General features: G+C 49.5%; 1 protein-coding gene and 1 non-coding gene across 2 annotated transcripts in view; both read left to right on the top strand.

Moving 5' to 3' along the window:
- Positions 1–5803, top strand: part of Wdr88 (WD repeat domain 88) — a 36431-nt gene extending 30628 nt beyond the window's left edge. Inside the window, exons 10-12 of the mRNA XM_051161806.1 lie at positions 313–381; positions 2159–2251; positions 5663–5803. Of these exons, the coding sequence (XP_051017763.1) occupies positions 313–381; positions 2159–2251; positions 5663–5803 (303 nt within the window). The remainder of the gene's footprint in view (positions 1–312; positions 382–2158; positions 2252–5662) is intronic.
- Positions 5804–7302: 1499 nt separating this feature from the next.
- Trnat-agu (transfer RNA threonine (anticodon AGU)) lies at positions 7303–7376 on the top strand. Its single transcript has one exon. It is a non-coding gene; the product is annotated as a tRNA-Thr (tRNA).
- Positions 7377–14408: the final 7032 nt, after the last annotated feature.

Consider the following 14408-nt stretch of genomic DNA (forward strand, 5'->3'; position numbering starts at 1 on the left):
CACAGAGAAGTCCTGTCTCAAAACAAACAAACAGAACAAAACAAAACAAAACAAAAAAAACTGGGACCAGATAGAAATATCGTCTCTTATTTCCTTCCATTCTGCTTAAAAAAAAAAAAAAAAAAAAAAGCCATTCACAGTGCCCTGATGTAGGCACACGTGACTCGTCTTCATGGCTTGTATTCTGCCTTAAGTGTTAATGGAAGCCATGGGTGTGTGACAAGCCAGCAACACGGGCTTGCTGTCTTTATTGTTTCTATTGCTTTGATGGAACATTTCTGCCAGGTCTCTGTTAAAGTATTTCTTCTTCAGGGCCATGATGACTGGGTGACGGACGTTGCTATTAGCAACAACAAGAAGTGGATCCTCTCCGCTTCCAAGGTAAAAGCCACCAAGCTTTGGCAGACGACATTATCTTCCACATTTGTTAGAGCTTGAGCTAGTGGAAGGGGCCGGGCCAAGTATGCAGTCCGGACTTGGGGTCGCACGCCTGCAATCCCAGCATTCAGGAGGCTGAGGCAAAAGAGGAGGGCTGCTGAGATGGTTTATACTTAGGGAAAGGCGCCTTCCACCGAGCCTGGCTACCTGGGTTTGATCCTCAGGACCCACATAGTGGAAAGAAAGAACTGACTCCCAAAAGGTGTACTCAGGGGGGCTGGAGAGATGGCTCAGTGGTTAAGAGCACTGCGTGCTCTTCGAAAGGATCCTGGTTCAATTCCCAGTACCCACATGGCAGATCACAACTGTCTGTAACTCCAACATCTGACACCCCTACACCAACACATGTACATAAATTAAAAAAATAAAAGGTGTACTCAGATCTTGTAGCACGCTCCTACCCACTAGTCTCCAATAAATAAACAAATAAAAGGTTTGGGTCTTTTTGTTTGTTTGATTGATTTTTTTTTTCAAGACAGGGTTTCTCTGTGTAGCCTAGGCTGTCCAGGATTCGATTTGTAGACCAGGCTGGACTCGAACTCACAGAGATCTGCCTGCCTCTGCTTCCCTGAGTGTTGGGATTACAGGCGTGCGCTGACATGCCTGGCTTGCTTTTGTTTTTATTTGTTTGTTTGTTTTTACAACATAGGGTTTCTCTGTGTAGCCTGCGTGTCCTGAAACATGTTTTGTAGACCAGGCGGGCCTAGAGCTCACAGAGAATAAAGGCACGAGCCACCACTCGTGGCTCACATAAAAAAAAAAAAAAAAAAGATTAAAAAAAAACCACACACACAAAACAGGACTAGGTAAGTGACAATTGGAGTAATGGACAACAGGGGCTGTTTGAACAAATAAAAAATTGTGATATAAAATGTCCTTACGTTGTCATAATATTGTAATAGAATAAACATTACATAATACTATATAGTATTATGCATACTGTATTGTGATTATATGTTGTATATTAATGTGATAGGAGAGAGGCAGGCTTCCGTCTGACCGGGACTTAGCCTTTTGGTTGGTAGAAGTGGTGGTGGTGGGTGGGTGGGTGGGTGAGTCTGTCTGCCCGTTGGGAGATCCCAAAGGGCTTACCAGTAGTCACAGAGCCATTAGATGACGTCAGAGGCAGGTCACGAGGGGCTGTTAGAGGTGCTAGAGATGGCCTGTGATGATCCGGGGCTCTGGACTTGCAACATTCCAACCTCTCCATTTAAATTCTAATCAGTTAATGAGCCGCGCAGAAGGCTTAGTGGAAGGTGTGTCTCCCCCCAGCCCCCATGCACAGTGTTGTTTGCTTTCCTGGAATGTTGGATAGATAAAATTTACAGTCCGTAGCCTTTTCAGACTGACCTCTTTTGCTCAAGAATATATGTTTTTGCATCTTCCATCTCTATGTCTTTTTTTTTGGGGGGGGGGCTCCACAGCTCACTTATTCTGAGCTCGAAATGCTACCCCATTGCACAGCTGTGCCCCAGGTTTTTGTGTAGCTCAGGCTGGCTCTGAGCTCCAGCTCCTCTTGCCTCTGTTTCCCATGTGCTGGGACCACAGGTGTGCGTGTACCATCTCCCACACCTGGTTTATGCAGTTCTGGGGACTGGGTCTAATGCTCTAGTGGGAGCAGAGCTAGCTACCCACAGTTTTATAGTGCTCTGTTTTGCTTTGTGTTGGGTTTTGCGTTTGTTTGTTTTTGCGACTCCTGGTTCTGTTTAACCTGTTGTAGGACAACTCCTTGAGACTATGGAATATTGAAGAAATTGACAAAATTCCTTTGGTATCGGAGAAAAGAAAGACCATGGGCTTCAACGTCAAGCAGGTTGGTTTTGGGTGAAAGTAAGCCCGTGAGGACTGGAGAGATGGCTCAGAGGTTAAGAGCACTGTCTGGTCTTCCAAAGGTCCTGAGTTCAATTCCCAGCAACCGCATGGTGGCTCACAACCATATGTAATGAGATATAGCGCCTTTTTCTGGTGCGTAGGTGTACATGCAGGCAGAACACCGTATACATATTAAACAAATCTTAAAAAAAAAAAAAAAGTAAGCCAGTGAACCTTCACCAGCTCTGCTTATTCTCCGCCCCCCCCCCAAGCAAACATTTACTGGGCCCCCAGGGACACAACTGCAAAGCAAAAATGGAACCCCAGCCTTGTGGGTGCTTAAATTCTAAAAGGTGAGACAAGTGGACAGATACAAGGAAATATACGTGGTTGCATGGTAAAGCAATAACATTTGGGGGGAAAAACAGGCCTTTCACTCCTAACTTCTGTTTATTTTATTTCACTTAAAACTTTTTATTATTTATTTATTTATTTTTGAGATAGCATCTCACTGTGTAGCCCTAGCTGTCCTGGAACTAGCAACGTAGACCAGGCTGACATGGAACTTACAGAGATCCTCCTGCCTCAGTCTCCCGAGTGCTATGATTATAGGTGTGCTCCCTAGCTCTGTGTGTGTGTGTGTGTGTGTGTGTGTGTGTGTGTGTGTGTGTGTGTCTGCTATGTGAGTGCAGATCCCCAGGAGCTAGAGTTGCCAGCAGCTGTGAGACACCTGACACAGGACCTCTGGAAGAGCAGAAAGGGCTCTGAACCTCTGAACCGTCTTCCCAGCTCTGTGACGCTGTAAAAGGCAGCCAGGGTAGGTCTCTTGGTTTGGTTTGTTTTTCAACACAGGGTTTTCTTTGTGCAGCCTTGGCTGTCCTGGACTCTCTTTGTAGACCGGGCTGGCCTCCGCCGAATTCACAGGAGAGCCACCTGCCTCTGCCTCTGAATGCTGAGATTAAAGGTGTGCGTGCCCTGCTGTCAGGGTAGAGATCTTAGTGAGACACAGGCAGCAGATGTGTCCGACTTGAAGGGGCTTGTGGAGTGGGGGGAGGGGGCAGGTATTAAGGGGAAGTTCCCAGCAGCGGGAACAGCCAGGGCAGGCCCTGAGGCATCAGTAACTCTGAGTGAGGTGGGGGCTGTGAGGCTCTATGGAAGGGGCGTGGCCCGAGGGTGGGGCAGTCCGTAGAGGAGTGGCCAGACCCCTCTGGAAGTGTGCTGTACTCCAGCTGTAGACAGCCTGACTGAAGCCCCGCCCCCTTCCCCCATGTTCCACTTGAAAGGCTCAGAAACCCTTGATTATTTGGTGCAAGGGCTAGGTGGCAGGGTTGGCACACCAGTTTCACCAGGACTGGCCTCAGAGGCAAAAGGCGTGGCCACGCCACCTCCAAGTTCTCCAAAGCTCTGGCTGGAAACCACAGCGAATGTGAGAGCAGCACTGAGGATACGGGCAGGAGACCCTTGTCTTTGTGGTTGGCTGGTTTCTTCGGTGCTTGTGGCCGTGTTAGTCCACAGACTCTGGAAGGGACTGGCTATAGAGAGATGAGATCATCCCTCCGCCCGAACTCCCCACCCCACCCCACCCCACCCGCATATACTAGCTGGCCTAGGAGTGGCCGCCTCCATGAGTCCAGTTGATCTGGTGTGAGAAGCAAGCTGCAAAGGAAGGCTGGTCAAGTCTCCAAGTTTAAAGAAGTCTAACAGAACTGTAGCTAAAATAAAGCTACTGAGCCAGGCAGTGGTGGCGCATGCCTTAATCCTAGCCTTCCGGGAGGCAGCGGCAAGCGGATCTCTGTGAGTTCGAGGCCAGCCTTGTCTGCAAAGCAAGTCCAGGACAGCCAAGGCTACACAGAGAAACCTTGTCTTGAACCCCGCCCCCCCCCAAAAAAAGCAACTGTGTTTCGCTTGTTTCAAACTCACAGGAGAAACCTCAGCACGTAGGTTTCTCAGGTCTGTGTCCAGCACAGGCTTCCGAGGGCCCTGAGTTCTTAAGGGGAGCACAGTACAGGAGAACGAGGTGCCAGGGTACACACTTGATACCTTGCAGATTTGTGCGTGTGTGCTGGGATTCCCTGAGAGGCCTCTGGCATGGCCTGAGAGCCTCCCACCCCCACCCCCACTCGACTCAATCGCTGGCGAGCATCCATATCTGCTGGGAGGAGTTTCGGGAGGAGGAGACTCGGACCCCACAGGAGCTGGTTGAAATCCTTGTCTGGAGCTGAGAGAGGTGCTTCCTTCTTGGAGGCCCAGCACTTTGGAACTTGAGGCTGGAGGATTGTTACGAGATTTAGTGAGGTATTGTCTCCGAGCACTAAAAGATAAATACATAGGGACTAGGGAGATGGCCTAGCGGCTGAAAGCACCTGTTGCTCCCACAGAGGACCGGGGTTTGAGTCTAGCACCCACAACCATTCCTAACTCCAGTTCCAGGGGGATATGATGCCCTTTAAAAACAGACAAACAAGCCAACAAATAATAAATAAATGCCCCGTTTCTCTCAGAAATCTCGTCTGCTGGCCAGGTGGCACATTACCTATAGAACTAGTTACTCGGGGCTGGAGAGATGGCTCAGCGGTTAAGATCACTAGATGCTCTCCCAGGGGTCCCGAGTTCAGTCCCCAGCAACCACATGGTGTCTTACAACCATAGGAAATGAGGTCTGATGCCTTCTTCAGGTGTACAGAGCGCAGAAAGAGCACTCATACACAAAATAAATAAATAATATTAAAAAAAAATAGCTGCTTAGAAGGCTGAGGCAGAAGGGTTTAAGTTAAGGCTTGCTTGGGATATATATATTGAGACCCTGTCTCAAAATAAAACCAGATCATTGGGCCAGGCGTGGTGTCGCACACCTTTAATCCCAGCACTGGGGAGGCAAAAGCTGGTGGATCTCTCTGAGTTTGAGGCCAGCCTGGTCTACAAAGTGAGTCCAGGACAGCCAAGGCTACACAGAAAGACCCTGTCTCGAAAAACAAACAAACAAACAAACAAACAAACAAAAGAGAAACCAAATCCTTACCTAAGGGCCTTGCTTCCTTCTAACTCTGTTGTGGACATCAGGCATCCTCAGCATATCCAAGGAGTCAGGACACTCCTGGATCCCACAGTTTCCCTCTGGACCACTCTGTCCAGAGAGCACTGGGCAAGGGCCGGGCAAACCCCGACTTCCTCCTCCCCAGCATGCAGCTGCATGAGAGGGCCAGCCTGGGGTACCCTCTTAGCTTTGAAGGGAGAGGCTGGGCAGAAGCCCATGTCTGATGCTTCCATCCTGCCTTGGGAAATTTGTGGGTTGAGAGACTCCAGAGAAGGAAGGGCTCGCCTCGGCTCAGTCCAGGCTAGCTGCTGGTGGGCCATGGGATCCCACGCTCACAGCCTGATCTCCTTTCTGTTTCTCGAAACTATGACACGGCAGTGCACGCATTGCAGCCAGCTCTTCTCCGCCTTCGAAAGCGACGACGCTTCTAAGCTGCCCAACCGGTGTATGTTCTGCCAGAGAGAGAACTTATCACCCAGCTCTTCCTCCTCGTCCTCACAGGAGAATAGGGAAAACTGATGGCTGCCGGGGTCGGGGGGCTGGACCCTTCTAGTAACTTGAGCATCAGGCCACCTGCCACCCGCTGCTTGCAGTGTTCTGCGGGGCCTCCCATCTGACTGCACCCATCAGACAGAGGCAGGGCCAGCCCCCCCTGCTCCCCACGCCCCCCCGCCCCCGCCGCCTAGACGCTCATCATGGTACTGCCTCCTTGTGCCCTCTCCCCCCCGCCCCCCCCCCCGCCAACCCTTCAGAGTTGAGCATGTTTAATTTTAATAGAGAAATAAATCTAGCTTCCCTTGGAAGACAAGTGTTGGGGGTGGGGTGTGGAAGCAGTTAACTGTTTCTGGACTTTCTACCCTGGCTGCTCATCGGTCTCATTTTCGCAACTGGGACGCGCTGGTCAAGGGAAGATGATGTGTGGGGCCCTGCTCTGTGGACGAGGACGGCAAAGCATCGTGACTGTCACGGATTCAATACGGTTCCTCCCTCCCAGGTTCAAGGGCTAGGTAGGAGCTCGGTCCTCTCTGTAATGGTGCGGAAGGGTCTTCCTCAGGTGGCGGTTTCCATCCTCCTCGTGCGTTTGAGTGTTTTGTATGTGCCTCGTGTGTACGCAGTGCCCTCCGAGGCCAAAAGATGGTGACCTGAGTCTTTTAAAAATATTTATTTATTTGTTTATTTTTGGTTTTGGGAAGATTCTCTGTGTAGCCCTGGCTGTCCAGGACTCGCTTTGTAGCCCAGGCTGGCCTCGAACTCACAGCAATCCGCCTGCCTCTGCCTCCCGCGTGCTGGAATTACAGGCTCGAACCTGCATCTCTTCAGCACACCCCTAGACAGGTTTGAGAGCTCTTTTCATCATTAAGATGCCGGTGAGTGCTCTTCACCACCTTCCTCAGCGATGGACACCCAGGTTATCACGTTTCTGTGCATTCACGTTGCATTCATTTGTGCATAGATCGGTTCAGCAAATGAGTCAGTCTCCTGCCGGAGTAAGGCCAGAGGAGTGCACGGCTGGCTGGCACGGTAACCCCAGAGTGACTAGGGGAAAGCCTGGATTCGGGGGTTGGGGGGCCTTGACTCGCACTAAGGATCCCTGTCTCTCTCTGGTTCCAAAAGTTATGGGCCTGGGCTGGCAAGGATGGCCGCAGCTCACTAAACGGGAAACCCACGAAACTAAAAGCAGCCCGGCCGCACTGGGGTGGGGGTGTCTCTGGGGCTCTTGCGGGCTGCGCTGAGATTCCCAGAGCCATCCTCAACCGACAAGCGCGACCCGGAGAAGACAGAGCTCAAAAGGTGGTGCTACCGAGACCGGAAACCACCCCGCCCACTCCACGAAGCCTATCAGACCCCCCCCCCCCCGCCGCCGCCCCAGCTCCTTTCTGGCTTCGGGTGGTTGCACAAGCGAGGAACTGCAGTGCGCATGCGCTCCCCTGCCAACACAAAAAACCCCGTGCACGCATGCGCAGAACTCACGAGTTCACTAGAAATGGGAACCGGTTTCTCGCACTGCCGAGACGGGCGGCGCCGTGGCTTAGTTGGTTAAAGCGCCTGTCTAGTAAACAGGAGATCCTGGGTTCGAATCCCAGCGGTGCCTCGGCTCAGTGTCTGCGCAGTTCGGATACTTTTTGCATGGCTTTTGCGAGCGCTCTTACTGGAAGTCTCTGTCGGGGATGAGACAGTTTAGCTGAGGACATTTTCGGGTTCCCTACTAGCCTTTACCTCTTAAGGTCGACAAAGAGCTGTCCCCTGAGTGCTCTCACGGGGGCGGGGGGTGACGAGTCTCCACATCCTCTTTCTTGGCTTCTCTAAACCTCGAAATGATTGAAAAGATTCCTGGATAGCCGGACTCCATTTCTCAGCAGGGCCCTCACCCCACCTGATCTGGCGATTTCAGGTTTTTGTAAGGGCCATCACATAGTCCTAAAAGAAAATACAGGCTCTACCTTTCCTGATAACAAGCACAGGGAATTCCAGGAAGTACCCCAACCCATGCTGAGATCTCAGCCTCCAACAAATGGCCTTTAATTATGCCTCTGGCGCCATCCCCTTCACACATAGGATAATTAAATACGGCTTTCCTTCCTGTGAGAAAGGCCCCATGTTACTAAGGCACTGTGTGTGTCACTGGCACTCTTAGCCTTAGCGAATCAGACACATTCTCCCTAACTGCCCAGGGTTTATAAATCCCTAATTCACACGCAAAGTTGCCTTTGATTTCTCACTCATGACCAACTGAGACTCCATTTCTTGGGAGGGAGGGGACCGCCGCTGGATGCCCGGTGCTCAGGCAGCAATGGCGGAACTGCCTTTGCAGCCACTGAGGCCCTGATCCACCACTGCTGGGGACATCTCGCCCCTGTCTGCCTGCAGGGTTTCGGGTGTCTGTCTATATCCTCCAACCTGCTGGGCTTAGGATGCAGACCTGTGGGACCCAGGCCCGAGGGATCCAGAGCTGAGGGACCCAGAGCTGAGGGACCCAGACCCGAGGGACCCACACCCGTGGGACCCAGACCCGAGGGACCCAGACTCGAGGGACCCAGACTCGAGGGACCCAGACCCAAGGGACCCAGACCCGAGGGACCCAGACCTGAGGGACCCAGACCTGAGAGACCCAGACTGGCGCCTGGGAACCACAGAGGAGAAACAGTGACACTACAAGCAATGGTCGGGCAGGTCCAGGGTCTGCCGCGCTCTGACACACGGGAGCTGTGGGAGGCAACGACACGATGTTTTGCCGGTGGAAAAATGTCAAGGACATTTCTCAACCACGTTTTAAGGGTGATATTTGTATGTCCCAAATTACTCAATTCTACAGGTGGATAGGTGTGCACCGAGACAGACAAAGAAAAACAGAGACACACACAGAAAGACAAGAGATATGCAGAGAGAGAGAGAGAGAGAGAGAGAGAGAGAGAGAGAGAGAGAGGGAGAGGGAGAGGGAGAGGGAGAGGGAGGGGGAGAGGGAGGGGAGAGAGAGAGGGAGAGGAGAGGGAGAGAGAGGAGAGAAGAGAGAGAGAGAGAGAGAGAGAGAGAGAGAGAGAGAGAGAGAGAGAGAGAACATCCCTGATGATTATGCTGGCTGTAGATGGAACCCAGGTCCTTATATGTACATACTCATTAAATGTTCTACCACTGAGCCACACCCCAGCCCCTCACTGTGGCATTCTAGGCAGGAGTTCTACCACTGAACCACACCCCAGCCCCTCACTGGGGGATTCTAGGCAGGGGCTCTACCACTCACCTATAGCTATAGCCCTTGATATTTTGAGACAGGGTCCCACAACGCATCTCAGGCTAGTCTTGAAGTGACTACATAATTGAGGCTGGGCTTGAACTTAAAATCCTCCTGGCTTGGTCTTGCCAGAGCTGAGATTGCAAGACTGTGCTGTCATACTCAGCAAGTATAGTTTTGAGTGGTAGAGATGTGGCTCATTTGAATTAAGGTGAGCCTTAAGAGATGATGTGTGGCCAGGCGTGGTGGCGCACACCTTTAATCCTAGTACTCGGGAGGCAGAGGCAGGTGGATCTCTGTGAGTTTGAGGCCAGCCTGAACTACAGAGCGAGTCCAGGACAGCCAGGGCTATGCAGGAAACTCTATCTCAATAAATAAATAAATAAATAATTTTACAAAGGTGTGTGTGTGTGTGTGTGTGTGTGTGTGTGTGTGTGTGTGTGTGTAAATACTGGATTTGGGAGACTTCTTATGAGAATGTTAAAATAAAAATATTGAATTATTAACTTGGAAAAATGAATTTGATTATATGTTGAAATGACACTATTTGAGCACTTTTGTCTAAAGTGTATCATTAAGTTTAATTAATTTTATAAAGACTTATTATAAGTGTTTATATAGCTGAGCGTGGTGGCGCACACCTTTGATCCCAGCACTCGGGAGGCAGAGGCAGGTGGATCGCTGTGAGTTCGAGGCCAGCCTGGTCTACAAAGTGAGTCCAGGACAGCCAAGGCTACACAGAGAAACCCTGTTTCGAAAAACCAAAAAAAAAAAAAAAAGGGTGTGTGTAAGTAAGTGTATATAAGTGTGTACAGGTGCCCACAGAGGCCAGAAGAGAGTGTCAGACCCCACTCCCTGACACCCCCACAGCTGGAGACAAGGTGGTTGTCTGACATGGCTGCTGGTTCTGAACTCAGGTCCCCGGCAAAAGCAGAAGCAATTTCACCAGTGGGTTCTCTCTCTCGTTCCAATCTCTCTTAACATTTTTGTTAGTTTGTTTGGGTATTGGTGATTAGATACGATGCTAAGCCCTGACTCTATCACAGAGCTGCACCGCAGCCAGGCGTTTGCTGCAGCTACTTCCCTGCAGCGTCCCACATGTGGTCCACGCGGCATCTCCATGACGGTCCTGGATGGAGAGCGTGTGTTAGCAGTGCCCGCACGCAGCGCGTCTACGAGAACTCTGCCTGAGCCGCGGGGTCATTCACTGCTGTGTTTGCTCTTCTTCCGCCCCTTGACTGGGCTCATGGCTTGTTTGGTGCAGCGAACATGCAGTATGGATGAAACGACAGTAATGGAAACGCAAAAGCAGAGCACCGCGACCATTTCCAAGTGAGCTATGCTGGCATGACACCAGGAAGGTTCGTGGCAAGGCTCAGACTCTGATTTCTTTTATGATTATTGTTAATTACATGTGTGTGTGTTTGTCCGTGTGCAGAGGTGTGCATGTGAAGGTGGGTGGGGGCACCAGATGCCCTGGAAGTAGCTGCAGTTACAGGTAGCTGTGAGCCATATGACATGGGTGATGGGAACTGAACTCTGGTCCTCTGAAAAAATAGAAAGTGTTTTAACTGCTATGCTTCCTGTCTACCATGCCACCCCTTCCTTCCTTCCTTCCTTTCTTGTTTTGTTTTTCGAGACAGGGTTTCTCTGTGTAGCCTTGGCTGTCCTGGACTTGCATTGTAGACCAAGCTGGCCTCGAACTCACAGAGATCCACCCACCTCTGCATCCTAAATGCTGGGATTAAAGGCGTGTGCCACCACATCCTGGCCTTTCTTTCTTTCTTTCTTTCTTTCTTTCTTTCTCTCTCTCTTTCTTTCTTTTCCTCCTCCTCCTTCTCCTCTTCCTTCATTTTGTTTCATGTAGTCCAAGCTAGCCTCAAAGTTTCACTGCAGTCTATAGGTAAATCTGGCCTTGAACATCTGATTCTCCTGCCTCCACCTCTAAGGGCTGGGGTTCCAGGTGTGAGTCACCACACCTAGCTCAGTGTCTGGTTTTCCATCAGCTTCCTGCCTCTTGTATGCGAAATCAAGCACAGACTAAACCTGGGCCTTACCGTCCCCTCTGAGGCCCATTCCAGCTCACCTGTGTGTGGCTGCTACTGATGTCATCACTCGGAAGGCTGAAACAGAGTTTGAGAAGTTAGTCCCAGGCTAGCCTGGGCTACAGAGTGAGACTATGCCACAAACAAACAGCAGTGACACATGGCATGAAAAAAGATAAAAACTGTTCTCTCTCTCTCTCTCTATATATATATATATATATATATATGTGTGTGTGTGTGTGTGTGTGTGTGTGTGTGTGTGTGTGAATTTGTATATATGTTCACATATACATATACATAATGTACAAAATTTCCCAGGCAGCAGGATGACTCTAAGTACTTTGTAACAGGGACACAGACCTTAGCATAACTGACTCCATGATGGAAGAACCATTCAGACTATAAAACTCAGCACGTAGACAGCACCACCTGCCAAAACCAAAACAAAGACCTAATCCATCAAAGCCAACTGTTCTGGGCAAGTCTCTAAATGTACTAGCCTTGCTTTTCGGCTTCTGTAGTTCCGCTCCTGCCTGCCTGATCTTGTTAGCTGAAGCATGTCAACTCAGGACATGGTTTTTGAGCTTAAAAACTGACCCCAAGGAAGGCTCGGGGCTACACTGGGATCCAGAACACCTAGTGTAGTCACCGGCGGCCTAAGAAAGACTTCTATTGGCTTGAGGATGAGTTGCCGTCTCTGGTGGGTACCACACAACACTGTCAGGTCGGTGATCAATACTAACCATTGAAGCCACAGTGGCCAGGGCAAACCGCACTGTCTTCACTGTGGGCTTTGACGAGTGAGGAGAAATCTCTCTAATTTTCCCTGTGCAAGACTCTCACCAGGAGAAGATGCTCGGAGGACACAGGATATATATACATACACACACACACACACACACACACACACACACACACACACACGTATATGTCTGTCTGTCTGTCTGTCACAATGAGCCTTCCCAGGGCCAGAAAAATAAACTTGTCACAGAAGCTGTCCCAGTTTTTCCTTAGAGATTTAATTACTATTGCTGCCGTCGCTGTCATGGTCCCTACAGCTGACCCACCCACATCCCGGGCCCTGTGAGCTCACAACAGTTCTTGGTGGGCTCATTCTCTGCCCATCACCCCAACTTTACAACCTCGGGGCCATCTGAAGCCACATGTCACAGGCAATAGAATTGATGTTGGCTCTTGCCAACAGAATTAAGGCAAACGGGAATGCTTCTCCCCTTTAGCAATAGGGAGAAAAGTGAAAAAAAAAAAAACTTAAAGAAAAATAAAGAACCCTCTTGAAATGGATGGACTGTTGCGTGGCAAAACTTTTTCCTGGGGAGATGCAACACACACACTCCCAGACAGGGGGCCATGACGGACTGAAGTAAGGACATCACTGAAATCCATTTTGGTGGACCAATGAGTTTTATTGGAGTTTCTTACAGGAATACGGGTGAGGGGTTACTTACAGGAGCAGGAACGACTTAAAAACAACTGTATCATCAAAGTCCACCTCAGCTCACAAAAGCTGGGGACCCGGAGCTCACTGTACAGCCTAAAGGCAGCTCAACAGGTTGGAGAGTGTCCTTTCCAAGTGGCTCCATTGGTCTGACACTCTTCCACGCAGTTGGGCTGCTTTCTGCTTCTTCAAGGCAGCTGGTCTGATCTCGGAGTCCTCCGTAGCTTGGCTTGTTAACGCTTGGTAAAGAGGTGGAGGTTAATGAATCTGATCAGCTTCAGGGACTTCCTGAAGTGATTTGATTTGTTTGCCTTTCTGTGTAAGGAGTTCGCATGCAGAATGCAATGTCTCAGTCTTGGAGGAAATGGCTACACAACATTTCCCCCATTTCTTCTTCTTCTTTTTTTAAAAAAATTTATTTATTTATTACTATGCATACAGTGCTGTCTGCATGTACCCCTGCAGGCCAGAAGCATCAGATCACATTATAGATGGTTGTGAGCCATCATGTGGTTGCTGGGAATTGAACTCAGGACCTCTGGAAGAGCAGCCAATCCCCTTAACCACTGAGCCATCTCTCCATCCCACCCCCATTTCTTTTAAAAAAGGTCTCTTTATGTAGTCCTGACTGTCCTGGAACTCACTCTGTAGAACAGGCTGCTTTTGCACTCACAAGAGATCCACCTGTTTCTGCCTCCAGAATCCTGGGATTAAAGGAGTGAATTACTGTGCTTCTTGGCTTACTGCCCCTCTCCTTTAAAATTTTTTTTTATTGTTATTATTTTAATGTAACTTCTTTCGTGAAAAGCTCAGAATTCAAGTGTGGGGGAAGGAAATCCAGACTCTCTGGGTAGACTTGATGACATCAGTCTGCACTCTGTCCCCTCGGTGCCAGGGACACTGCTGAGGTCTTGGCACGGTGCTCCCTATGGAGAATGGACTGTGTTTCTCTGCTGAGTGACACCTCACTGTTTTTTTTTTTTTTTTGGTTGTTATTTTAGATTTAGGAGCTGGAAGAATACCAGGGAGCTTTATGGCACAATTATTTTGGCTGCCAAAGTATTAACAATTCACTAATTGTAAAAAAAAAAAAAAAGGTATCCTGGAAACCCTTTGAGGAGGGAGTGAGTCAAGCCTGTAGCCGAATGTGCTGTTCCCAGACATCTAAGGAGGCACATCTTTCTGTGGGGGTTTGTTGTTGCCTTGTTTGTTTTTGAGGCAGACTCCTGCTACACAGACACGGCTCTCAGGGAAATAGACCAGGCTGGTCTCCAACTCACAGAGACACACCTGCTTCTGCCTCCCAGATCCTGGGGCTAAAAGGCACATGTGTGCCACCACGCGCTGTCCTCAGCCTATGTCTGAAGCCCTGTTTCCCTCTGAACAGATCACACCAGGTTGAACCACACATCTCAGGAAGGCAAATGGGAATATATTGTGGGGAGCCATGCCAAATTCTGCCACGTCAGAAATCCCGTGCTTAGGCTGCAAGCTGTGACCTTTCAGCTGCTGAGCTCTGCTGGAGGTGGTCTTTGTGTTCCAGGCCATCCTTGGACTATTTACCTTTGAAGGAAGTAGGGAAAGCCCTACTGAGAAACACCTGGAGGGTTAAGAAAGTTCTTACAGAGTATGGTGTTCCTCTTCTTGGGAGCTAGGGAGAGAGGGATCAGAAGAGATCCTATTGACCTTACTATATAAAGTCTTACTCACATTAAAGAGAAACCTGGATCAGAAATTTCCTGACTTGATTTGTTATTTCTCGTGTCTCTGTGTCCTACTTTCTTTTTTTGTTTGTTTTGTTTTTGTTTTTTTTTTTTTTTTTGTTTTTTTTTTTTTTTTTTGAGACAGGATCTCTCTGTGTTGCTTTGGCTGTCCTGGACTCACGAACTCACA

This window comes from Acomys russatus, chromosome 19, assembly GCF_903995435.1.
Source record: "Acomys russatus chromosome 19, mAcoRus1.1, whole genome shotgun sequence".
Taxonomy (NCBI): Eukaryota; Metazoa; Chordata; class Mammalia; order Rodentia; family Muridae; genus Acomys; species Acomys russatus.